At 51.1% G+C, this 26,218-nt stretch overlaps 1 protein-coding gene across 2 annotated transcripts in view; it reads right to left on the reverse strand.

The window, feature by feature from the left end:
- LOC119959829 (caspase-8-like) overlaps positions 1–26,218 on the reverse strand; it is a 42,529-nt gene that overhangs the window by 3,132 nt on the left and 13,179 nt on the right. Inside the window, exons 5-7 of one of the 2 annotated variants that reach the window (XM_038787911.1) lie at positions 10,199–10,263; positions 7,632–7,740; positions 6,977–7,529 (exon numbers count right to left, since the gene is read on the reverse strand). In XM_038787911.1, coding sequence (XP_038643839.1) covers positions 6,977–7,529; positions 7,632–7,740; positions 10,199–10,263 — 727 coding nt within the window. The remainder of the gene's footprint in view (positions 1–6,976; positions 7,530–7,631; positions 7,741–10,198; positions 10,264–26,218) is intronic. The other variant, XM_038787912.1, reaches the window with a different exon arrangement.

The following is a 26,218-nucleotide window of genomic DNA, read 5'->3' on the forward strand; positions in this document are numbered from 1 at the left end:
GTGTGCCCCACTCTCTCTCTCCGTGTGCCCCACTCTCTCTCCATGTGTGCCTCTCTCTCTCCATGTGCGCCCCACTCTCTCTCACCATGTGCCCCCCACTCTCTCTCCATGTGCCCCACTCTCTCTCTCCATATGTGCCCCACTCTCTCTCTCCATGTGTGCCCCACTCTCTCTCTCTCCATGTGCGCCCCACTCTCTCCATGTGTGCCCCACTCTCTCTCTCCATGTGCCCCACTCTCTCTCTCCATGTGTACCCCACTCTCTCTCTCTCTCCATGTGCGCCCCACTCTCTCCATGTGCGCCCACTCTCTCTCTCCATGTGCGCCCAACTCTCTCTCCCATGTGCCCCACTCTCTCTCTCCATGTGTACCCCACTCTCTCTCTCTTCCTTGTGCGCCCCACTCTCCATGTGCGCCCACTCCTCTCTCCATGTGTGCCCCACTCCTCCATGTGTGCCACACTCTCTTCTCCATGTGTGCCCCACCTCTCTCTCCATGTGTGCCCCACTCTCTTTCTACCCTGGTGCCCCACTCTCTCTTTCCATGTGCTCGCCACTCTCTCTCTCCATGTGCGCCCCACTCTCTCTCACCATGTGCCCTCCACTCTCTCTCCATGTGTGCCCCACTCTCTCTCTCCATGTGCGCCCCACTCTCTCTCCCCATGTGCGCACCACTCTCTCCATGTGTACCCTACTCTCCATGTGCGCCCACTCTTCTTTCCTTGTGCGCCCCACTCTTCTCTATGTGTGCCCCACTCTCTCTCTCTCCATGTGTGCCCCACTCTCTCTTCCATGTGCGCCCCCTCTCTCTTTCCTTGTGCGCCCCACTCTCTCTCTATGTGGCCCCACTCTCTCTCTCTCCATGTACGCCCCACTCTCTCTCTCCGTGTGCCCCTCTCTCTCTCTATGTGTGCCCCACTCTCTCTCTCTCCGTGTGCCCCACTCTCTCTCACCATGTGCGCCCCACTCTCTCCATGTGCGCCCCACTCTCTCTCTCATGTTGCCCCACTCTATGTGCGCCACTCTCTTCATGTGCGCCCCACTCTCTCTCAATGTGTGCCCACTCTCTCTCTCCATGTGTGCCCCACTCTCTCTCTCCATGTGTGCCCCACTCTCTTTCTCCCTGTGTGCCCCACTCTCTCTCTCCATGTGCCCCCCACTCTCTCTCCATTTGTGCCCCACTCTCTCTCCATGTGCGCGCCACTCTCTCCATGTGTGCCCCACTCTCTCTCTCCATGTGTACCCTACTCTCTCCATGTGTGCCCCACTCTCTCTCTCCATGTGCGACCCACTCTCTCTCTCCATGTGCCCCACTCTCTCTCCTCCATGTGTGCCCCACTCTCTCTCCATGTGCCCCACTCTCTCTCTCCATGTGTGCCCCTCTCTCTCTCTCCATGTGTACCCTACTTCTCCATGTGTGCCCCACTCTCTCTCTCCATGTGCACCCCACTCTCTCTCCATGTGCGCCCCACCTCTCTCTATGTGTGCCCCACTCTCTCTCTCTCAATGTACGCCGCATTCTCTCTCCGTGTGCCCACTCTCTCCTCCTCACCATGTGCGCCCCACTCTCTCTCCATGTGCCCCACTCTCTCTCTCCATGTGTGCCCCACTCTCTCTCTCCATGTGTACCCTACTCTCTCCATGTGCGCCCCACTCTCTCTCTCCATGTACCCCACTCTCTCTCTCCGTGTGCCCCACTCTCTCTCCATGTGCGCCCCACTCTCTCTCTCCATGTGTGCCCCACTCTCTCTCCTCTCCATGTGTGCCCCACTCTCTCTCTCTCTCCATGTGTGCCCACTCTCTATGTGTGCCCCACTCTCTCTCTCCATGTGCACCCCACTCTCTCTCCATGTGCGCCCCACTCTCTCTCTGTGTGCGCCACACTCTCTCTCTCCATGTGCCCCACTCTCTCTCCATGTGCCCCACTCTCTCTCCATGTGCACCCCACTCTCTCTCCATGTGTGCCACACTCTCTCTCCATGTGCGCCCCACTGTCTCTCTCCATGTGCGCCCACACTTTCTCTCTCACATGTGTACCCTACTCTCTCCTCTGTGTGCGCCACACTCCTCTCTCTCCATGTGCCCCACTCTCTATCTCCATGTGCAACCCCACTCTCTCTCCATGTGCGCCCCACTCTCTCTCTCCATGTGTGCCCCCACTCTCTCTCTCCATGTGTACCCTACTCTCTCCATGTGTGCCCCCCTCTCTCTCTCCATGTGTCCCACTCTCTCTCTCCATGTGTGCCCCACTCTCTCTCTCCATGTGTGCCCCACTCTCTCCATGTGCGCCCCACTCTCTCTCATGTGTACCTCTCTCTCCATGTGCGCCCACTCTCTCTCTCCATGTGTGCCCACTCTCTCTCTCCATGTGTGCCCACTCTCTCTCTCCATGTGCGCCCCACTCTCCTCTCCCATGTGGCCCCACTGTCTCTCTCCATGTGTGCCCCACTCTCTCTCTCCATGTTCGCCCCACTCTCTCTCCATGTGGCCACACTCTCTCTCTCCATGTGCGCCCCACTCTCTCTCTCCAGTCCCGCACTCTCTCTCTCCATTCGCGCCCTCACTCTCTCTCTCCATGTGGTACCGCACTCTCTCTCTCCATGTGTGCCTCACTCTCTCTCCATGTGCCCCACTCTCTCTCTCCATGTGTACCGCACTCTCTCTCTCCATGTGTGCCCCACTCTCTCTCTCCATGTGCGCCCCACTCTCTCTCTCCGTGTGCCCCACTCTCTCTCTCCATGTGTGCCTCACTCTCTCTCCATGTGCGCCCCACTCTCTCTCCCATGTGCGCCCCACTCTCTCTCTCCATGGTGCCCCACTCTCTCTACTCCATATGTGCCCCACTCTCTCTCTCCATGTGTGCCCCACTCTCTCTCTCTCTCCATGTGCGCCCCACTCTCTCCATGTGTGCCCCACTCTCTCTCTCCCTGTGCCCCACTCTCTCTCTCCATGTGCCCCACTCTCTCTCTCCATGTGTACCCCACCTCTCTCTCTCTCCATGTGCGCCCCACTCTCTCCATGTGCGCCCCACTCTCTCTCCTCCATGTGCGCCCCCCTCTCTCTCTCCATTACCACACTCTCTCTCTCCAATCCCACTCTCTCTCTTTCCTTGTGCGCCCCACTCTCTCCATGTGCGCCCCACTCTCTCTCTCCATGTGCGCACCCACTCTCTCTCTCCATGTGCGCCCCACTCTCTCTTTCCTTGTGCGCCCCACTCTCTCTCTCTGCCCACTCTCTCTCTCTCCCTGCCCACTCTCTCTCTCCGTGTGCCCCACTCTCTCTCACCATGTGCGCCCCACTCTCTCCATGTGCGCCCCACTCTCTCTCTCCATGTGTGCCCCACTCTCCATGTGCGCCCCACTCTCTCTTCATGTGCGCCCCACTCTCTCTCTCCATGTGTGCCACACTCTCTCTCTCCATGTTGTGCCCCACTCTCTCTTCTCCATGGTGTGCCCCACTCTCTTTCTCCCTGTGTCCCACGCTCTCTCTCCATGTGCTCGCCACTCTCTCTCTCCATGTACGCCCCACTCTCTCTCCCATGTGCCCTCCACTCTCTCTCCATGTGTGCCACTCTCTCTCTCCATGTGCGCCCCACTCTCTCTCGCCATGTCCGCACCACTCTCTCCAGTGTACCCTACTCTCTCCATGGTGCGCCCCCACTCTCTCTCTCCATGTGTACCCTACTCTCTCCATGTGCGCCCCACTCTCTCTCTCCAGTGTACCCTACCTCTCCATGTGTGCACCACTCTCTCTCTCCATGTGTACCCTACTCTCTCCATGTGTGCCCCACTCTCTCTCCCATGTGCGCCCCCACTCTCTCTCTCCATGTCCCACTCTCTCTCCATGTGCCCCACTTCTCTCTCCATGTGTGCCCCACTCTCTCTCTCCATGTGTACCCTACTCTCATGTGTGCCCCACTCTCTCTCTCCTTGTGTGCCCCCTCTCTCTCTCCATGTGTACCCTACTCTCTCCATGTGGGCCCCACTCTCTCTCCATGTGCCCCACCTCTCTCTCCATGTACGCCGCATTCTCTCTCTCCGTGTGCCCCACTCTCTCTCACCATGTGCGCCCCACTCTCTCCATGTGTGCCCACCCTCTCTCTCCATGTGCCCACTCTCTCTCTCCATGTGAGCCCCATCTCTCTCCATGTGTACTACTCTCTCCATGTGTGCCCCACTCTCTCTCTCCTGTGCACCCCACTCTTTCTCTCTCCATGTGCACCCCACTCTCTCTCTCTATGTGTGCCCCACTCTCTCTCTCTCTCCATAGTACGCCCCACTCTCTCTCTCCGTTGTGCCCCACTCTCTCTCAACCATGTGCGCCCCAACTCTCTCTCTCCATGTGTGCCCCACTCTCTCTCTCCATGTGTGCCCCACTCTCTCTCTCTCCATGTGCCCCACTCTCTCTCTCTCTCCATGTGTGCCCACTCTCTATGTGCGCCACACTCTCTCTCTCCATGTGCCCCACTCTCTCTCTCCATGTGCACCCCACTCTCTCTCCATGTGCGCCCCACTGTCTCTCTCCATGTGCGCCCCACTCTCTCTCTCCATGTGCGCCCCACTCTCTCTCTCCATGTGCCCCACTCTCTCTCTCCATGTGTACCCTACTCTCTCCATGTGCGCCCCACTCTCTCTCTCCATGTGTACCCTACTCTCTGCATGTGCGCCCCACTCTCTCTCTCCATGTGTGCCCCACTCTCTCTCTCCATGTGTGCCCCACTCTCTCTCTCCATGTGCGCCCCACTCTCTCTCTCCATGTGTGCCCCACTCTCTCTCTCCATGTGTGCCCCACTCTCTCTCTCCATGTGTGCCCCACTCTCTCTCCATGTGCGCCCCACTCTCTCTCCATGTGCGCCCCACTCTCTCTCTCCATGTGCGCCCCACTCTCTCTCCATGTGCGCCCCACTCTCTCTCTCCATGTGCGCCCCACTCTCTCTCCATGTGCGCCCCACTCTCTCTCTCCAATGTGCGCCCCACTCTCTCTCTCCATGTGTGCCCCACTCTCTCTCTCCATGTGCGCCCCACTCTCTCTCCATGTGTGCCCCACTCTCTCTCCATGTGCGCCCCACTGTCTCTCTCCATGTGCGCCCCACTCTCTCTCTCCATGTGCGCCCCACTGTCTCTCTCCATGTGCGCCCCACTGTCTCTCTCCATGTGCACCCCACTCTCTCTCTCCATGTGCGCCCCACTGTCTCTCTCCATGTGCGCCCCACTGTCTCTCTCCATGTGTGCCCCACTCTCTCTCCATGTGCGCCCCCACTCTCTCTCTCCATGTGTGCCCCACTCTCTCTCTCCATGTGCGCCCCACTCTCTCTCTCCATGTGCGCCCCACTCTCTCTCTCCATGTGCGCCCCACTCTCTCTTTCCATATGTCCCACTCTCTCTCTATGTGCACCTCTCCCACTCTCTGGGCGCGATTCTCCGCTCCCCACGCCGGGTGGGAGAATCGAGGGAGGGCCGGGCGAATCACGACAGGCTGCCCTGGCACCCCTGCGATTCTCCCACCCGCCCCAAAGTGGCGTGCCGCGGAATCGCCGCTCGCCGTTTTTCACGCTGCCGGCGTGAACATAGCGCGAAAGGTAAGTTTGGGGCCTGTGGGGGGCCGAGAGGGGATCGAGTACCACGGCCGTGCTCGGGAGGGGACTGGCTCGCGATCAGTGCCCGATCGTCGGGCCGGAGTCTCCAAGAGACGCACTCTTTCCCCTCCGCCGCCCCGCAAGATCAAGCCGCCACGTCTTGTGGGGCAGCGAAGGGGAAGACGGCATCCGCGCATGCGCGGTGACGTCACTTAGGCGTCGCTGTCGCGTCATTCTCGGCGCGCCGTTTTGACACAAGCATCAAGGCCCGGCTGCCGAGTTTCTCGAAACGCCGCTCCTAGCGGCGGGGGGGCGGGGGGAATAGGGGGCGAGGAGCGGCCTCCGATGCCGGCGTGAAACTCGGCCGAGTTCACGACGGCTTTCCCGATGCAGCGCGGCATCGGAGAATCGCGCCCCATGTCTTTCCTTCTCTTGCGTCCTCTCAAAATACTTAATCCCTCCATCCATGCAAATTACAGTCCCATCTCCAATCTCCAATTTCCATTTCCTCTTCAAAGTCCTCACTTCCCAAATCCACTCCCTGAACTCTTACACTTGAATCCCTCCAATCAGGTTTCTATCACTGCCACAGTAGAAAAATGACTCCCCGCGTGTCCCAACCTTTCTCCTCCCTACATGTCCCACTCTCACCCTGCCTCCCAATCTTCTCCTCCCGGTATTTCCCCCCCTCTCTCTCTCTCTGCTCCCCGCTTGCCCCTCTCTCCTCCCCATAAGTCCCTCGGCTCTCTCGGCTCCCTGCGTGTCGCACTCTCTCTCCCCACGTGCCCCATTCTCTCTCCTCGTGTGTCCCAATCTTTCTCCTCCCCATATTTCCCCCCTCTCTCTCTGCTCCCCGCGTGTCCCACTCTCTTTCTCCTCCCCATGTATCCTGCTCTCTCCTCCCTGTGTGTCCCCTCTCCCTCCTTCCCACGTGTCCCACTCCCTCTCCTGTCCGTGTATCCCACTCCCTCTCCTGTCCGTGTATCCCACTCCCTCTCCTGCCCGTGTATCCCACTCCCTCTCCTGCCCGTGTATCCCACTCCCTCTCCTGCCGTGTATCCCACTCCCTCTCCTGCCCGTGTATCCCACTCCCTCTCCTGCCCGTGTATCCCACTCCCTCTCCTGCCCGTGTATCCCACTCCCTCTCCTGCCCGTGTATCCCACTCCCTCTCCTGCCCGTGTATCCCACTCCCTCTCCTGCCTGTGTATCCCACTCCCTCTCCTGCCCGTGTATCCCACTCCCTCTCCTGCCCGTGTATCCCACTCCCTCTCCTGCCCGTGTATCCCACTCCCTCTCCTGCCCGTGTATCCCACTCCCTCTCCTGCCTGTGTATCCCACTCCCTCTCTTGCCCACTCAACATTCTCCCACTGCCCAATTTGTCCTGAGGGTTAGTGTTAGTACCTGGGGCAGTATTTCTCCAGGTTGTCACAGAGTGATTGAATATACCAGGCGCCCTCTTGTATGTGCCGATAGGAGACATATCCCTCCACTGTCGCCATGCCCAGGAGAAAGTCCGCCTCATCCGGGATGGTGGCACTGGTGCTGACAGCATCCTCCTCTAGCGGGGAGTTGCTGGTCTCGGTCCCAACGCTGCTGGACATGCTCCCAATGCTACGAGACTTGAGCTCGAAGGTTCTGGGCTCGATCTCCACACAATCCTGTTTCTTCTTGCCCTGACACGCCTGAATGAAGAAGAGCTTGGGTTTCTCCAGGAGGGTCGGGCACTGTGTGCCCGAGAAGAAGGAGGTGATTTCGGAAATGGCAACTTGCTGACCGTCCGTGCCACACATCACGCCCTTCTCGCCATGGGTCAGGATGCAGCAGACAAAGCAATCGCGGAGCGTATGGTCCATTTGTTGGTAGTCTTTCATTGTGTCTAGCATCTCTGAAGCTGATAGGTCCTTGCATAGAGAAACCTCAAACCCAAGCCAACTGAAGATCGAATGGAGCCGCTCTGTAGAAACATAAATTAGGTCGATGGTGACACAGATTCCAGCTTCACCTCCCAGACCCAGAGCAACAAGTTCAGGGACAAGATGGTGATTGTAATCTTTACCTGCATCCACATTAGTTCCTCTGCGATCGGTCATTGTTTTGAATTTACTGTTGTTGATTATGACACAGTAACCTCTTGGGTTGCTCTCCATTTTGTACTTGTCCAGACTCTATCACAAAGAAGAGAGTGTGAGATACAACAGGGAACATTACCCACTGCACTCAGTCCCCAATACTGTCCTTCATAAAGCATCAGCCATGCACCGAGGCTGTCTTGGTTTCATATTCCTTAATCCCCTCATCCAAACTTAATCTCTCAGTTTTCTTTTATTAAGGGACAATTAAGCGTGGCCAATCCACCTACCTTACACATCTTTGGGTTGGGGGGGCGAAACCCACGCAAACACGGGGAGAATGTGCAAACTCCACACGGACAGTGACCCAGAGCTGGGATTGAACCTGGGACCTCGGCGCCCTGAGGCAGCAGTGCTAACCACTGTGCCACCGTGCTGCCCCCTCAAATCACTCAGTTTTGACATTTTTAATTCACCAGCCCCCAAACTCAGCAGCTTTTTGGGCAGGGTGGGTCCAATTTCACCACGGCGTCGGCCGTTGCGGAGAATTCCACACCCAGTCTTGTGCAACCTGTCCTTGTCATTTAATCCTTTTAGCCCCAGTCACAGTCTGGTCAATCTGCTCTGCAGCCGCTCCACGGCCAGTACCCCCTTACTGAGACACCTGAAATGCCAGGGCTAACAAGGTTACACACCAACTGCTGGAAAAGGGGATTTGAATAGATAAATGCTTGATGGCCAGCACAGACACAATGGGCCGATTGGCCTCTTTTCGTGCTGTAAAACTCCCTGACTTTATGGGGCCCTGAACTCATAGAACCATAGAATCCCTACAGTGCAGAAGGAGGCCATTCAGCTCATCAAGTCTGCACTGACCCTCTGAAAGAGCACCCTGCCTGAGCCCACTCCTCCGCCCCACCCGTAAGCCCACCTAACCTGCACATCTTTGGACACTAAGGGGCAATTTATCATGGCCAATCCATCTAACCTGCACATCTTTGGACTATGAGAGGAAAGCGGAGCACCCGGAGGAAACCCACGCAGACACGGGGAGAACGTGCAGACTCCACACGGGCACCCAAGGCTGGAATCGATCCCGGGTCCTGCCGCTGTGAGGCAGCAGTGCTAACCACTGAGCCACCCACAAAATAGGAACACAAAATGTTTTTTAAAAATTCATTCATGGGATATAGGCATCATTGACTAGGCCAGCATTTGTTGCCCATCCCTAACTGCGTATTCCTTGAACTGAGTAGATTGCTAGGTCATTTAAGAGTCAACACTTTGATGTGGATCTGGATCACAGGTAGGCCAGACCAGGTAAGGACAGCAGATTTCTATCCCTAAAGCACATTAGTGAACTAGAGTCATAGAATTTACAGTGCAGAAGGAGTCCATTTGGCCTATCAAGTCTGCACCAGCCCTTGGAAATAGCACCCTACCTAAGCCCACACCTCCACTTCATCCCCGTAACCCAGAAACCCAACTAACCTTTTTGGACACCAAGGACAATTTAGCACGGCCAATCCACCTAACCTGCATATCTTTGGACTGTGGGAGGATCACACAGACGCGGGACGGGAGAACATGCAGACTCCGCACAGACAGTGACCCAATCTGGGAATTGAACCTGGGACCCGGATGTGTGATGCAACAGTGGTAACCACTGTGCTACTTGTGCCGCCCATGGGCTAGATGGGCTTTTATGCAAATTGACAATGGTTTCTTTAGACTTTTAATTCCAGATTTTGATCGAGTTGCACAGTGATGGGATTTAAACCCAGGTCCCCAGAGAATTCTTGTCAAACTCTGGATTACTAATCCAGTGACAATACAAATAGCACCACTGAACACAGTGGGCGAGTTTCCGGCTGCCGTGGGACAGGCCGTGACCCACAGCAGCCATCACGCCCACTTCCGGGGCCGATTCTCCCCCCCCCCGGGCGGGGCTAGGAGCGTCAAGCGTCACGCCGGCTGACGCCAACGCCAACCCGCACATGCGCAGTTGGTGTCTTTTCCCTCAGCCGCCCCGCAAGACGTGGCGGCTTGATCTTGGGCACCGATCGCGGGCCTATGCCCCCCTTGGCACAGCCGTGGTACTGCCGTGCCAATCGGGCCCCCAGATGCATCTGGCGCCCGTTTCACGACGGCAGCGAGCAGGTGTGTTTGCTGCTGTGTTGAAACGGGCATGAAGGCCCGGCCCATCGGCCTCGGAGAATCGGCGCTCGCCGTAAAAAATGGCGAGCGGCGATTCGTGGCGTGGGTCGGGCATGGGGGGGGGGAGAGAATAGCAGGAGGGCGTGAAAAATGTCGGGAGGCCCTCCCGCTATTCTCCCACCCGGCGTGGGGGCGGAGAATCACACCCAGTGACTCCACAGGGAGCCTTATAGGAAATTTATGAAAGTAACACTACATAATGTCCACTCTGTTGTAATCTATCCCTTTGCAGATACATTCAATTCACATTTTTAATCGTCAGAATCCAATGAAAACAGTGGAGGGAAAACAGCACCCAGAAAAGTGTGAACTATGGGGAAGAGTGAATCTCTCTTACTTGTTGCTCAGAGTTCATCTCAACACTCTGACTGTGGAAGGCATTGCTGTCTTGTTCCTTCACATCTGTGTGAAAACAAATGGACAAACTATCAGTAATTGCAGCGTCTCTGGCTGGATGCACATCACCACTAGATAAATTAAACTAAACTAAGGGGGGGGGGGGTCGACAGACCCCAGGGGTTACAACACAAACTGTTTGAAGCTGGCAGTTCAAATTTATACAGTTATCGACAAAATAAAAATGCAAACCCAAGTCCAAGAATCTAAAAATTCACTATTACGTCAGGTGATTTTAAACTCTGCATCTTAGCGTTTGAAAGCTGCACGCAGGCTGCAGGGAAACCAGCCCCTCAAGTCATCGCCATCATTTAATGAGATTGTGGCTGTGCCTGAACTCTGTTCCCCTGCTTCCTGCCCTTGTCCATCAAAAAAACTATCAACCTCATATTTTAAATAATTACTGGAGCTCCCCGCAACCCCCCCCCCCCCTTATTGCTTTTTGTGGGAGAGTATTTACACGTCTACCAGTCTGCATGGAAAGAAATAGGGCCGAATTCTCCCACTGATGGTGGGTGGGTTGCTAACGAGTGCACAAGATGGTTCTCAGTCTAGCAGAGACGTTGAGGTGAGTGCAATACTGCGGTAGTCCTGTGGTGTTCCTGATGCGCTGTTCACCACTCTGCCAGCGAAGACTGGTTCCTGCCTTCCATCTCCATACTCAGCTGGACTTCATGGACAGCAGCAAGCTGCTGGATCCATTGATCCTCCCAAGTCACCATCTCGGTTCATAGAATCACTACAGTACAGTGCAGAAGGAGACCATTCAGCCCCCATTGCATCTGCACCGACCCTCCTAAAGAGCACCGACTCAGGCCCATTCCACCACCCTATTCTCAGAACCCCACCTAACCTTTGGACATTGAGGGGCAACTTAGTATGGCCAACCCACCTAACCTGCACATCTTTTGGAGTGTTGGGAGGAAACCAGAGCATCCGGAGGAAACCCACGCAGACACGGGGAGAACGTGCAGACTCCACACAGACAGTGACCCACAATTGGAATCAAACCTCCCCCACCACCCCAGCCGGTGCCACACACCAGTGTCCAGTCCACCTGGGCGGCACTGTGCTGCAGAACTCATACAACCACTGCAACAAAAGCCCAAAGTTCGACCAGAGGTGGAGTGCAAGGTGGGGTGAGAGGCCTGGTATCTAAATATGGCACCAGGACCTTTGAACCCGTCAGCGAAGGGTGGGCGGACGAATCAGCTGCCGACCTGCCAGGGGATTGGGAGGGGAACTCACCTGTGCTTAATTAACGAGGTTCCAAGCAGAATCTGGTGCGGGATCCCCGCCATTTCGGCTAGTGGAACAGGCGCTACGAGAGCCACCTGCCACCGCACTTGAAATGAAAATCGCTTATTGTCACTAGTAGGCTTCAAATGAAGTTACTGTGAAAAGCCCCTCGTCGCCACATTCCGGCACCTGTTCGGGGAGGCTGTTACGGGAATCAAACCGTGCTGCCGGCCTGCCTTGGTCTGCTTTCAAAGCCAGCGATTTAGCCCAGTGAGCTAAACAGCCCCTAAGTCTCATAATGAGAGAATTCAGCCCATGGTTCCAAAATTGAATAATTTAGACGGGATTTTAAGTTTATGCCCCCTTGTCTTAGACTTCCCCCAACATCAGAAAAATGTTTCAATCTAACCCTTCAATTAATTTCAAAATCCCCCAAATCTAAATCAAACCACCCCCTTACCTTCTATATTGTAGGCAGGGATACAAACTCAGTTTACATTGGTTCTCCTTATTATCCATCTTTTGGAGCTATTAGGAACTATGTATAGTTTTAAGTTTAATTTATATTTTGTATTCAGATGTTAGTGGGGATTAATGGGTGTTTCTCTGGTTGGCAATCAGTAGCTAGTGGTGTCCCTCAGGGATCCGTGTTGGGCCCACAATTGTTCACAATTTATATAGATGATTTGGAGTTGGGGACCAAGGGCAATGTGTCCAAGTTTGCAGATGACACTAAGATAAGTGGTAAAGTGAAAACTGCAGAGGATACCGGAAGTCTGCAGAGGGATTTAGATAGGTTAAGTAAATGGGCTAGGATCTGTCAGATGGAATACAATATTGACAAATGTGAGGTTATCCATTTTGGTAGGAATAACAGCAAACGGGATTATTATTTAAACGATAAAATATTAAAGCATACCGCTGTGCAGAGAGATCTGGGTGTGCTAGTGCATGAGGCACAGAAAGTTGGTTTACAGGTGCAACAGGTGATTAAGAAGGCAAATGGAATTTTGTCCTTCATTGCTAGAGGGATGGAATTTAAGACTAGGGAGGTTATGTTGCAATTGTATAAGGTGTTAGTGAGGCCACACCTGGAGTATTATGTTCAGTTTTGGTCTCCTTACCTGAGAAAGGACATACTGGCACTGGAGGGTGTGCAGAGGAGATTCACTAGGTTAATTCCAGAGCTGAAGGGGTTGGATTATGAGGAGAGGTTGAGTAGACTGGGACTGTACTCGTTGGAATTTAGAAGGATGAGGGGGGATCTTATAGAAACATTTAAAATTATGAAGGGAATAGATAGGATAGATGTGGGCAGGTTGTTTCCACTGGCGGGTGAAAGCAGAACTAGGGGACATAGCCTCAAAATAAGGGGAAGTAGATTTAGGACTGAGTTTAGGAGGAACTTCTTCACCCAAAGGGTTGTGAATCTATGGAATTCCTTGCCCAGTGAAGCAGTTGAGGCTCCTTCATTAAATGTTTTTAAGATAAAGATAGATCGTTTTTTGAAGAATAAAGGGATTAAGGGTTATGGTGTTCGGGCCGGAAAGTGGAGCTGAGTCCACAAAAGATCAGCCATGATCTCATTGAATGGTGGAGCAGGCTCGAGGGGCCAGATGGCCTACTCCTGCTCCTAGTTCTTATGTTCTTATGTTAAGAAAGGTGAAACCAGGTTTTATTTTCATTGAGAGGTATTTGTAAGCTGGATGCTGGGAAGTCTGTGGTCCTGTTTATATATATATGGCTTTTATATGAGGTTTACAATTCTTGAAGTGAAGAGATGGGTTACCAAGGAGCTAGTAATTTAATGAACTTAAAAAAAAACATAAAGTAGAAAAAAAAACTATTGTTGGCTTCTGACAGGGGTCCAAAGAGACAGAGAGAGAGACAAAGAAGCACAGACATTAGTCATTTAGTGTGTGTATACGTGGGAATGCAGGCAGAAGGTCTAATCCCTCAAAATAAGGAACCCAGCAAGGGCAGCACGGTGGCCTAGTGGTTAGCACAACCGCTTCACGGCGCTGATGTCCCAGGTTCGATCCCGGCTCTGGGTCACTGTCTGTGTGGAGTTTGCACATTCTCCCCGCGTCTGCGTGGGTTTCGCCCCCACAACCCAAAGATGTGCAGAGTAGGTGGATTGACCACGCTAAATTGCCCCTTAATTGGAAAAAATAATTGGCTAATCTAAATTTATAAAAAGAAAAATACGGAACCCAGCAAACCTTCTGGGAAACTATGTTTAGGGAACTCACATGTTTGCTCTAAAGTTGAACTAATAGTGAGTTTAGAGCATGGTATTGGGTGTCTCAGGCAGAGATACCAGCTGAAGAAAAGCATCTACTGAATTCTCAAAACTCTGCTGGAAGAAAACTGTTTGAAACTGAGTTAAGCAAAGCAAAAAACATCGGTGTCGAGAAAATTCAAAATCTTCATTGGGTTTTTTTTGTCTATAAGCATTGTTATACAGTGACAGGCCTATCCCCACCAGTACTGTACCCCAGTGTTATACAGTGACAGACCTATCCCCACCAGTACTGTACCCCAGTGTTATACAATGACAGATCTGTCCCCACCAGTACTGTACCCCAGTGTTATACAGTGACAGACCTGTCCCCACCAGTACTGTACCCCAGTGTTATACAGTGACAGACCTGTCCCCACCAGTACTGTACCCCAGTGTTATACAGTGACAGACCTGTCCCCACCAGTACTGTACCCCAGTGTTATACAGTAACAGACCTGTCCCCATCAGTACTATACCCCAGTGTTATACAGTGACAGACCTGTCCCCACCAGTACTGTACCCCAGTGTTATACAGTAACAGACCTGTCCCCATCAGTACTATACCCCAGTGTTATACAGTGACAGACCTGTCCCCACCAGTACTGTACCCCAGTGTTATACAATGACAGACCTGTCCCCACCCGTACTGTACCCCAGTGTTATACAATGACAGACCTGTCCCCACCAGTACTGTACCCCAGTGTTATACAGTGACAGACCCAGCCCCACCAGTACTGTACCCCAGTGTTATAGTGACAGACCTGTCCCCACCCGTACTGTACCCCAGTGTTATACAATGACAGACCTGTCCCCACCAGTACTGTACCCCAATGTTATACAGTGACAGACCTGTCCCCACCAGTACTGTACCCCAGTGTTATACAGTGACAGACCTGTGCCCACCCACCAGTACTGTACCCCAGTGTTATACAGTGACAGACCTGTCCCCACCCGTACTGTGCCCCAGTGTTATACAGTGACAGACCTGTCCCCACCAGTGCTGTACCCCAGTGTTATACAGTGACAGACCTGTCCCCACCCACCAGTACTGTACCCCAGTGTTATACAGTGACAGACCTGTCCCCACCAGTACTGTACCCCAGTGTTATACAGTGACAGATCTGTCCCCACCAGTATTGTACCCCAGTGTTATACAGTGACAGACCTGTCCCCACCAGTACTGTACCCCAGTGTTGTACTGTGACAAACCTGTCCCCTCCAGTGCTGTACCCCAGTGTTATACAGTGACAGACCTGTCCCCACCAGTACTGTACCCCAGTGTTATACAGTGACAGATCTGTCCCCACCAGTACTGTACCCCAATGTTACACAGTTATAGAACAGTACAGCGCAGAACAGGCCCTTCGGCCCTCGATGTTGTGCCGAGCAATGATCACCCTACTCAAACCCACGTATCCACCCTATACCCGTAACCCAACAACCTCCCCCCGCTTAACCTTACTTTTAAGGACACTACGGGCAATTTAGCATGGCCAATCCACCAAATCCGCACATCTTTGGACTGTGGGAGGAAACCGGAGCACCCGGAGGAAACCCACGCACACACGGGGAGGACGTGCAGACTCCGCACAGACAGTGACCCAGCCGGGAATCAAACCTGGGACCCTGGAGCTGTGAAGCATTTATGCTAACCACCATGCTACCGTGCTGTCCATGTCCTCACCAGTACTGTACCCCAGTGTTATACAGTGACCGAACTGTACCTATTAGTTCTGTACCCAAGTGTAATACATTGACATACCCTTCCCCACCAGTACTGTACCCCAGTGTTATACAGTGACAGATCTGTCCCCACCAGTACTGTACCCCAATGTTACACAGTTATAGAACAGTACAGCACAGAACAGGCCCTTCGGCCCTCGATGTTGTGCCGAGCAATGATCACCCTACTCAAACCCACGTATCCACCCTATACCCGTAACCCAACAACCTCCCCGCGCTTAACCTTACTTTTAAGGACACTACGGGCAATTTAGCATGGCCAATCCACCTAACCCGCACATCTTTGGACTGTGGGAGGAAACCGGAGCACCCGGAGGAAACCCACGCACACACAGGGAGGACGTGCAGACTCCGCACAGACAGTGACCCAGCCGGGAATCAAACCTGGGACCCTGGAGCTGTGAAGCATTTATGCTAACCGCCATGCTACCGTGCTGTCCATGTCCTCACCAGTACTGTACCCCAGTGTTATACAGTGAGCGAACTGTTCCTATTAGTTCTGTACCCAAGTGTAATACATTGACATACCCTTCCCCACCAGTACTGTACCCCAGTGTTATACAGTAACAGACCTGTCCCCACCAGTACTGTACCCCAATGTTATACAGTGTCAGACCTGTCCCCACCAGTACTGTACCCCAGTGTTATACAGTGACTGACCTGTCCCCACCAGTACTGTACCCCAGTGTTATACAGTGACAGACCTGTCCCCACCAGTACTGTACCCCAGTGTTATACACTGACAGAGCTGTCCCCACCAGTACTGTACCCCAGTGCTGTACAATGTCAGACCTGTCCCCACCAGTACTGTACCCCAGTGTTATACAGTGACAGACCTGTCCCCACCAGTACTGTACCCCAGTGTTATACAGTGACAGACCTGTCCCCACCAGTACATACCCCAGTGTTATACAATGACAGACCTGTCCCCACCAGTACTGTATCCCAGTGTTATACAGTGACAGACCTGTCCCCACCAGTACATACCCCAGTGTTAGACAGTGACAGACCTGTACCCACCAGTACTGTACCCAGTGTTATACAGTGACAGACCTGTCCCCACCAGTACATACCTCAGTGTTATACAATGACAGACCTGTCCCCACCAGTACTGTACCCCAGTGTTATACAGTGACAGACCTGTCCCCACCAGTACATACCCCAGTGTTAGACAGTGACAGACCTGTACCCACCAGTACTGTACCCAGTGTTATACAGTGACAGACCTGTCCCCACCAGTACATACCTCAGTGTTATACAATGACAGACCTGTCCCCACCAGTACTGTACCCCAGTGTTATACAGTGACAGACCTGTCCCCACCAGTACTGTACCCCAGTGTTAGACAGTGACAGACCTGTACCCACCAGTACTGTACCCAGTGTTATACAGTGACCGAACTGTCCCTATTAGTTCTGTACCCAAGTGTTATACATTGACATACCGGTCCCCACCAGTACTGTGCCCAAGTATTGTACAGTGACAGACCTGTCCCCACCAGTACATACCCCAGTGTTATACAATGACAGACCTGTCCCCACCAGTACTGTACCCCAGTGTTATACAGTGACAGACCTGTCCCCACCAGTACATACCCCAGTGTTAGACAGTGACAGACCTGTACCCACCAGTACTGTACCCAGTGTTATACAGTGACCGAACTGTCCCTATTAGTTCTGTACCCAAGTGTTATACATTGACATACCGGTCCCCACCAGTACTGTGCCCAAGTATTGTACAGTGACAGACCTGTTTCTACCAGAATTCTTAAATTCAAACATAATATGATTGGATTTTATATTCAGTTTACTGGGCAGAAGAGTGGGTTTAAGAGTAGCATTTTAAACTTAAATTATGGCAAATCTGAGGGCATGAAAGCAGAGCTAGCAATGGTGAACTGGCAATTCTTTTTTCTCATAAATGTAGTGTACCTAATTCATTATTTTCCAATTAAGGGGCAATGTAGCGTGGCCAATTCACCTACCCTACACATCCTTTTGGGTTGTGGGGGTGAGACGCACGCAGACACTCCACATGGACAGTGACTCGGGTTCGGGATCGAACCCAGATCCTCAGTGACGTGAGGCAGCAGTGCTAACCACTGCGCCACTATGCTGCCCCATGAACTGGCACTTCTAGATCAATAGTGGTTCAGTGGCAGACATTTAAGTGGTATTTAAGGATAGCCAGAACAGGTACATTTGAACGAGAAAGAAAAATTCTAAGGGGCACATGCACCAGCTGTGGTTCATTAAAAAGTTAAAGATAGTATCAAATTTAAATAAAAAGCGTATCATTTGGCAGAGATGGGTGGGGTGGCAGGACAGAAGATTGGATAGAATATACAAACAGCAAAGAATGACAAATGATTAACAATGAGAGAAAATTAGAATATAAGAGAAAGATAGTCAGAAAGATAGAGACAGATAGTAAGAGATTCTATCGATATTTTAAAAAGAAAAGAGTTAAGAAAGTGAGTGTTGATCCTGTAAAAAGTGAGGGTCTGGGGAATTAATAATAGAAAATAAAGAGATGGTGGATGAATTGTGCAGGTATTTTGCATCAGTTTTCACCATAGAGGATAGAGATAACATCCCAGAAATAGCTGTAAATCAGAAAGGGAGGGAGGAACTCCAGAAAATTAACAATCACCAAAGAAGTGGTACTGAGCAAATTGTTGGATCTGTGGATTGACCAGTCCTGGTGGATTTCATCCCGGGGTTTTAAAAGAAGTGGCTAGTGATACAATTGATGCGTTGATATCAATTTTCCAAAATTTACTAGATTTGGGGAAGGTTCCATTAGATTGGAAAATAGCTAATGTAACTTCCTTTAATTCAAAAAGGGAGACAGACAGACAACACAGGCCGGTTAACTTATCATCAGAGGGAAAATTCTAGAAACAATTTTAAGGATGGATCTTGCTGCCGGAGGAGGTGGTGGAAGCAGATCCGATAGTGACGTTTAACGGGCTTTGTGACAAATATATGAATATGATGGGAATAGAGGGATACGGACCCCGGAGGTGTAGACGGTTTTAGGTGAGATGGGTAGCATGGTCGGCTCAGGCTTTGAGAGCCGAAGGGCCTGTTATGTGCTGTGCTTTTCTTTGTTCTTTGATATAATAACAGGGCACTGAGGAAAATTTAAGGTAATCAAGCATAGTCAACATGGTTTGGTGAAAGGGAAATTAGGTTTAACCACTTGATTGGAGTCCTTTGAAGGAGTCACAAGCGCTGTTTTTAAAGGGGAACTGGTGGATGTACTGTACTTATTTTTGGAAGGCATTTTATAACATCAAATGTTATTGTGGAAAATTAAAGCTGATGGTATAGGGGTAACATATCGGTGTGGATAGAAGATTTCTGGCTAACAGGAATCAGTAGGCATAAATGAATCATGTTCTGGTTGGCAGAGTGTGACGAGTGGTGTGCCACAGGGATCAGTGGTGGGGCCTCAACTCTTTACAACTGACATAAATGATTTGGATGAAGGGGCTGAAAGCATGGTTGCTAAATGTGTTGATGACACAAAGATGGGAATGTGAGTTGTGAAGGGGACAATTGGATATAGATAAGTTAAGTCAGTGGGCCATAGGGCAGCACAGTGGTGCAGTGGTTAGCACTTCTGCCTCACAGCGCCGAGGATCTGGGTTCAATCCCGGTCCCGGGTCACTGTCCATGTGGAGTTTTCACATTCTCACCATGTCTGCTTGGGTCTCAACCCCACAACCCAAATGATGTACAAAGTCAAAGCAAATTACTGCGGATGCTGGAATCTGAAACCAAAAGAGAAAATGCTGGAAAATCTCAGCAGGTCTGGCAGCATCTGTAGGGAGAGAAAAGAGCTAACGTTTTGAGACCAGATGGCCCATTGTCAAAGCTAAAAGACATAGAAAGTGGGAGATATGTACACTGTAGAGTGAGGGGATGAAAGATGAGTCATAGCCACAGAAAGCAAGGGAAAAGAGTGCTAATGGCAGTCCCCAGGGAGAATAAAAGTTGTGAAAGGCCAAACAGCAGAGAAATTAAAATCAGACGGTAACCAAGGGGGAAGCAAAGGGGAGAAAATGTAAGAAAAGAGGGATAAGATAGGGGGGAAATGTATATAAAGAAAGACAAGAAATAAATAAAAGGTAAAAGACACTTAAAATGAAATGGAATGAAAACAAAGGGGTTGAGGTGGGATAGAGCTAATCATCTGCAGTCAGTAGGTCTGGCAGGATCTGTAGGGAGAGAAAAGAGCTAAAGTTTTGAGTCCAGATGACCCTTTGTTAAAGCTCAAAGACATAAAAAGTGGGAGATATTTAGAGGGTAGCTGAATTAGCCATATTAAATTGCCCCTCAATTGGAAAAAGAATTGGGTACTTTAAATTTATTTTTAAAAGTTAGTGGGCCAAGATCTGTCAAATGGAGTACAATGGGAGAAAATTAAAGGTTGTCCATTTTGACAGGATGAATAAAAAAGAAACACATCATAAGTGCAGGCGTATTCTGCTGATAACGGATTGCGAGGTTGGTGCAACCTGGGAGCCCCTGACCGTCCCCGTATTGAAGAGAAAGCAATCATGTCTTAGGGCAGGATCATTATCAAACCATTAATATCAACTTCCCCTGAAACAGCCAGGCAGTGTTCAGGCTGGAAACTGAGACTAACTGGGAAGCCCCCTCCCCCATCCTGGAGAATCTCGACTCTGAGCATATGGGGGCAGGGGTCAGGGAACTGCCAGTGGGGGTCATGGAGTGAGTGGTCGCACATTTGGCAGCACCTGCTCAAGACAGCTTCTTTTGGTCCTTTTCCCCATTTGTTGAGGGGATGTTTTGGTGGAAAAAGGTGTAGAGATGATCACACGACCATAAGACATAGGAGCAGAATTAGGCCACACGGCCCATTGAGTCTGCTTCACCATTCAATCATGGCTGATATTGTTCTCATCCCCATTCTCCTGCCTTCTCCCCATAACCCCTGATCCCCTTATCAATCAAGAACCTATCTACCTCTGTCTTAAAGACACTCGGTAGTTTGGCCTCCACAGCCTTTTGCAGCAAAGTGTTCCACAGATTCACCACCCTCTGGCTGAAGAAATTCCTCCTCATCTCTGTTTTTAAGGATCGTCCCTTTAGTCTGAGATGTGTCCTCTGCTAGTTTTTCCTACAAGTGGAAACGTCCTCTCCACATCCACTCTATCAAGGCCTCGCAATATCCTTTAAGTTTTAATAAGACCCCCACTCATCCTTCTAAACTCCGACGAGTACAGACCCAGAGTCCTCAACCATTTCTCATATGACAAGCTCTTCATTCCAGGGATCATTCTTGTGAACCTCCTCTGGACCCTTTCCAAGGCCAACATATCCTTCCTTAGATACAGGGCCCAAAACTGCTCACAAAACTCCAAATGGGGTCTGACCAGAGCCTTATACAGCCTCAGAAGTACATCTCTGGTCTTGTATTCTAGCCCTCTCGACATGAATGCTAACATTGCATTTGCCTTCCTAACTGCTGACTGAACCTGCACGTTAACCTTAAGAGAATCGTGAACAAGGACTCCCAAGTCCCTTTGTGCTTCTGATTTCCAAAGCATTTCCCATTTAGGAAATATTCTATGCCTCCATTTCTTCCTCCAAAGTGCATAACCTCACACTTTTCCACAGTGTATTCCATTTGCCACTTCATTGCCCACTCTCCTAGCCTGTCAAAATCCTTCTTCAGCCCCCTTGCTTCCTCAATACTACCTGTCCCTCTACAGATCTTTGTATCATCTGCAAACTTAGCAACAGTGCCTTCAGTTCCTTCTTCCAGATCATTAATGTATATTGTGAAAAGTTGTGGTCCCAGCACAGACCCCTGAGGCACACCACTAGTCACCGGCTGCCATCCTGAAAAAGACCCCTTTATCCCCACTCTCTGCCTCCTGCCAGTCAGCCAACCTCTATTCATGCCAGGATCTTACCCTTAACACCATTGGCTCTTAACTTATTTAACAGTCTCCCATGCGGCACCCTGTCAAAAGTCTTCTGGAAATCTAAATAAATCATGTCCACTGGTTCTCCTTTGTTTAACTTCCTTGTTACTTCTTCAAAGAACTCTAACAGATTTGTCAGACACGGCCTCCCTTTGACAAAGCCGTGCTGACTCAGTCCTATTTTACCATGCACTTCCAAGTACTCTGCAATTTCATCTTTAATAATTATAATCTTACCAATGACCGAAGTCAGGCTAACCGGCCTATAATTTCCCATCTTCTGCCTCCCTCCTTGTTAAACAGCGGTGTTACATTAGCCACTTTCCAGTCCTCTGGGACCCTCTCTGCCCCCAGTGATTCCTGAAAGATCACCACCAATACCTCCACAATCTCCTCGGCTATCTCTTTTAGAACCCTGGGGTGTGGTCGATCCAGTCTAGGTAATTTATCCACCTTCAGACCTTTCAGTTTCCCCAGAACCTTCTCCTTAGTGATGGCCACTGCACTCACCTCTGCCGCCTGGTTCTCCTGGAACTCTGGCATCCCACTGGTGTCTTCCACCGTGAAGACTGATGCAAAGTAACTATTCAGTTCCTCTGCCATTTCTTTCTTTTTTTTAAAATTTAGAATACCCAATTAATTATTTTTCCAATTAAGGGGCAATTTAGCGTGGCCAATCCACCTAGCCTGCACATCTTTGGGTTGTAGGAGCGAAACCCACGCAAACACGGGAAGAATGTGCAAACTCCACACGGACAGTGAACCAGAGCCGGGATTGAACCTGGGACCTCAGCGCCGTGAGGCAGCAGTGCAAACCACTACACCACCGTGCTGCCCTGTCATTTCGTTTTTCCCATTATTACTTCTCCAACCACATTTTCCAGTGGTCCAATGTCTATTTTTGTCTCTCTCTTACCTTTTATGTATTGAAAAAATCTCTTCCTATCTTCTTTTATATTACTAGCTAGCTTACACTCGTATTTCATCTTCTCCCCCCTTATTGCTTTTTTAGTTGTCCTCTACTCGCTTTTAAAGGCTTCCCAATCCTCTGGCTTCCACTAATCCTCGCCACTTTGTATGCTTTTTCTTTTGCTTTTATGCTGTCCTTGACTTACTCGTCAGCCATGGATGCCTTGTCCTCCCCTTAGCATGTTTCCTCCTCCTTGGGATGAATTTCTGTTGTGCTTCCCGAATAACCCACAAAAACTCCTGTCATGGCTGCTCCATTGTCTTCCCTGGTAGGCTCCTTTTCCAATCAACTCTGGCCAGCTCCTCCCTCATGTCTTTGTAGTTACCCTTATTTAATTGTAATACCGTTACATCAGATTGCAGCTTCTCCCTCTCAAACTGCAGGGTAAATTCTATCATATTGTAGTCACTGCTCCCTAAGGGTTCCTTCACCTTAAGTTCCCTAAACAAGTCTGCCTCATGACACATCAAATCTAGAATTGCCTATTCCCTAGTAGGCTCTGTCACAAGCTGCTTCAAAAAAACATCTTAGACTTCCACAAATTCCATTTCTTGGGAAGTTAAACTGGTGGTGCTGGGATAAAATACATTTTTTTTTTAAACTGGTGGTGCTGGTGGATGGATCCATGGAGCAGAAGTGGGTCAAGAAAGAAGAGGCTGTTAGAGCAATAAAATCTTTGTGCGGCACATGTGAAGATGGCAGAGGGTAAAAGGTCAGCCCTGCCTGCCCAGTGGTCAATGGAGCAGCTGGTGGACTTCTTAAATGAGCAGTTCACCTGGCAGAGGAGGGAGGCCCAGGAAGACCTGGCCAAGGTAGTGGACCCGCTAAAAGCTGGAATTAATCAGGTGGAGCAGAGGCTGGAGTCCCAGGGCCAGGCTATTCAGAAAGTGGAGGAGGCAGTGGGGGAGCACGAGGAGCTGTTTACCTCGTTGGTGACCAAGATCGGAATGATGCGGGAGACCCAGAAGCGGCTAAAGGAGAAGGTGGAGGATCGGGAGAACTGCTCCCAGAGGCAAAACCGAAGAATCGTGGGGATGCCTGAGAGCATCAAGGGAGCGGACGCTGGCTCGTATGTAGCCAAGATGTTGAGGCAGTTGATAGGGGAGGGGGCCTTTGACCGGCCCCTGGAGGTTGACCGGACGCATAGGACACAGATGAAGAAGCCGCAGGCAAACGAGCTGCCGAGGGCGATGATGATGCAGTTCCATCGATTCCTCAACAAGGAGAAGATATTGCGGTAGGTTAGGCAGGCGAGGAGATGCATCTGGGAAGGCTTTGAGCTCCAGTAGTACCAGGACCTGGCGCGGAACTGGCAAAGAGGAGAGCCGGGTTCAACCGAATGAAGGCTGCCCTCTTTAAGGGGGTGAAGTTGAATGGCGGAACACGGGGCCGTCGAAACCGGGGTTCAGGTGAGTGACCTGGCAGAGTTCCTCACGCTGGAGAAGATAAAGTTTACCTTGGGATGGTCTGTGGAGGGGTTTTCCCGGAGATAGCAGCCATTCATCGACTTCTTTGAAAATAGTTAAGATGTCAGCAGTGGGGGGCGGGCGGTAAGAAAGGAGGTAGGGGAGCTGGGGAGCGGAAGGCGGGATGGTGGGGTGTTAGGTATTTAGTTGTTTTGATTATTTGCAGCTCTGTTGGCTTGTTTTGTTTTATGGTTGTGTTTGATGTGTATATATATAAATGCCTAAATAAAATATTTTTCCCCCCAAAAGGGGATGAAGTTTGAGATTCTGAACCCGGCCTGCCTCTGGGTGACTCACAACGGCCGAGAACATTATTTTGTGTCATCAGAGGAGCGATGGAGTTTTTAAGAGACAATGGACTGGCAGGAAAAGGTGGACATTGAACTGTGGAGGAGGTGTGAGGAGATGTTGTTCTTTTTCTACCTTTTTCGTTTTTGTTGCCTTTTGTTTGTTGATTATGGGAAAACCTCTCTTTTTGAGGGGTCTTGTTGGGTTCTGCGGCAGGGTATTTGGGAAACATGGAGGGTGAGTGCACCTTTTTCTTATTTCATTGTTGTTTCTGATATGGAGGTGTGCAAGCGGGGAGAGGGGAATCAATGGGTGGGTAGGAGGTTTGGTGCGGGGTCTGCTTGGATAGCTAGTTAATGGGAGCGCAGTGGGGGTGAGCAGGTGGTTAGTGTAGCAGAGGGGGGTGCCAGGGCTATGGCAGGGCCTACACGAGATCACATGCTACAAAGCAAGGCCAGGTGGAATATCTGGGGCTGGAGCATCCCTACCTGATGACCTGAACAGGTTCTATGCCCGCTTTGAGCAGTCAGCCAATGCATCAGTGCCACCCGCCCCAACAGCCCTGGACACGCCCAAACCCACTATTACAGCCTCAGAGGTAAGAGCTGCCTTCTTAAAAGTGAATCCGCGGAAAGCGATGGGCCCCGACGGAGTCCCTGGGCGAGCACTCACAGCCTGTGCAGACCAGCTGGCGAGTGTATCACAGACATCTTCAACTCTTCAACACCTCACTCCTCCGCTTCGAGGTCCCCACCACCTTCAGGAAGACCATCATAATACCAGTAGCATGGGGCAGCACGGTGGCTCAGTGAGTTGGCCCTGTTGCCTCACGGCGCCGAGGTCCCAGGTTCGATCCTGGCTCTGGGTCACTGTCCGTGTGGAGTTTGCACATTCTCCCCGTGTTTGCGTGGGTTTCGGCCCCACGGCCCAAGGATGTGCAGGGTGGGTGGATTGGGCATGCTAGATTGCCCCTTAATTGGAAAAAAATGAATTGGGTACACCAAATTTTTAAAAAATAAAAAAATACCAGTAGCAAAGAAGAACAAGGTAGCGTGCCTCAATGACTACCGACCGGTGGCCCTGACATCGGTTATCATGAAATGCTTTGAGTGGCTAGTCATAAGACCGATCACTGCCAGCCTCCCAGACGGTCTCGATCCACTGCAGTTGCCTATCACTGCAACCGGCCCACAGCGGTGCTATCTCCCTGGCTCTATAATCAACACTCAAACACCTCGACAACAAGGATACGTCAGACTGCTGTTCATAGACTACAGCTCTGCCTTCAACACCATTATCCCGACAAGACTTCTAACCAAACTCTGTAATCTCGGACTTGACCCCTCCCTGTGCAGCTGGATCCTTGACTTCCTCACCAACAGACCACAATCTGTCAGGATAGGCAACAGCAGCTCCTCCACAGTAGTCCTCAACACCAGGGCCCCGCAAGGATGTGTGCTCACTCCTCTACTGTACTCCCTAGACACACATGACTGTGTGGCAAGATTCAACTCCAACTCAATCTATAAGTCTGCGGATGATACGACTGTGGTGGGCCGCATCTCAAACAACAATGAATCAGACTACAGGAGGGAGATAAATTGCATGGTGTACCGAAAACAACTTCTCACTAAATGTCGGAAAGACCAAGGAATTGATCATTGACTTCAGGAAGCGCAGCACGACACAGACTCCCATTTGCATCAATGGCTCTGAAGCACAGATGGTTGATAGCTTTAAATTCCTGGGGGTCACCATCACCAACAGTCTGTCCTGGCCCACTCACGCTGATGCAACAGTCAAGAAAGCCCAACAACGTCTCTACTTCCTACGGAAGCTAAAGAAATTTGGCATGTCTGCATCGACTCTCACAAACTTCTACAGATGTGCGATAGAGAGCATCCTCTCCTGCTGCATCACACCCTGGTATGGCAACTGCTCACTCCAAGGTCACAAGAAACTGCAGAGTGTGGTGAACACAGCCCAGCGCATCACACAAGCTTGCCACC

This window comes from Scyliorhinus canicula, chromosome 2, assembly GCF_902713615.1.
Source record: "Scyliorhinus canicula chromosome 2, sScyCan1.1, whole genome shotgun sequence".
Taxonomy (NCBI): Eukaryota; Metazoa; Chordata; class Chondrichthyes; order Carcharhiniformes; family Scyliorhinidae; genus Scyliorhinus; species Scyliorhinus canicula.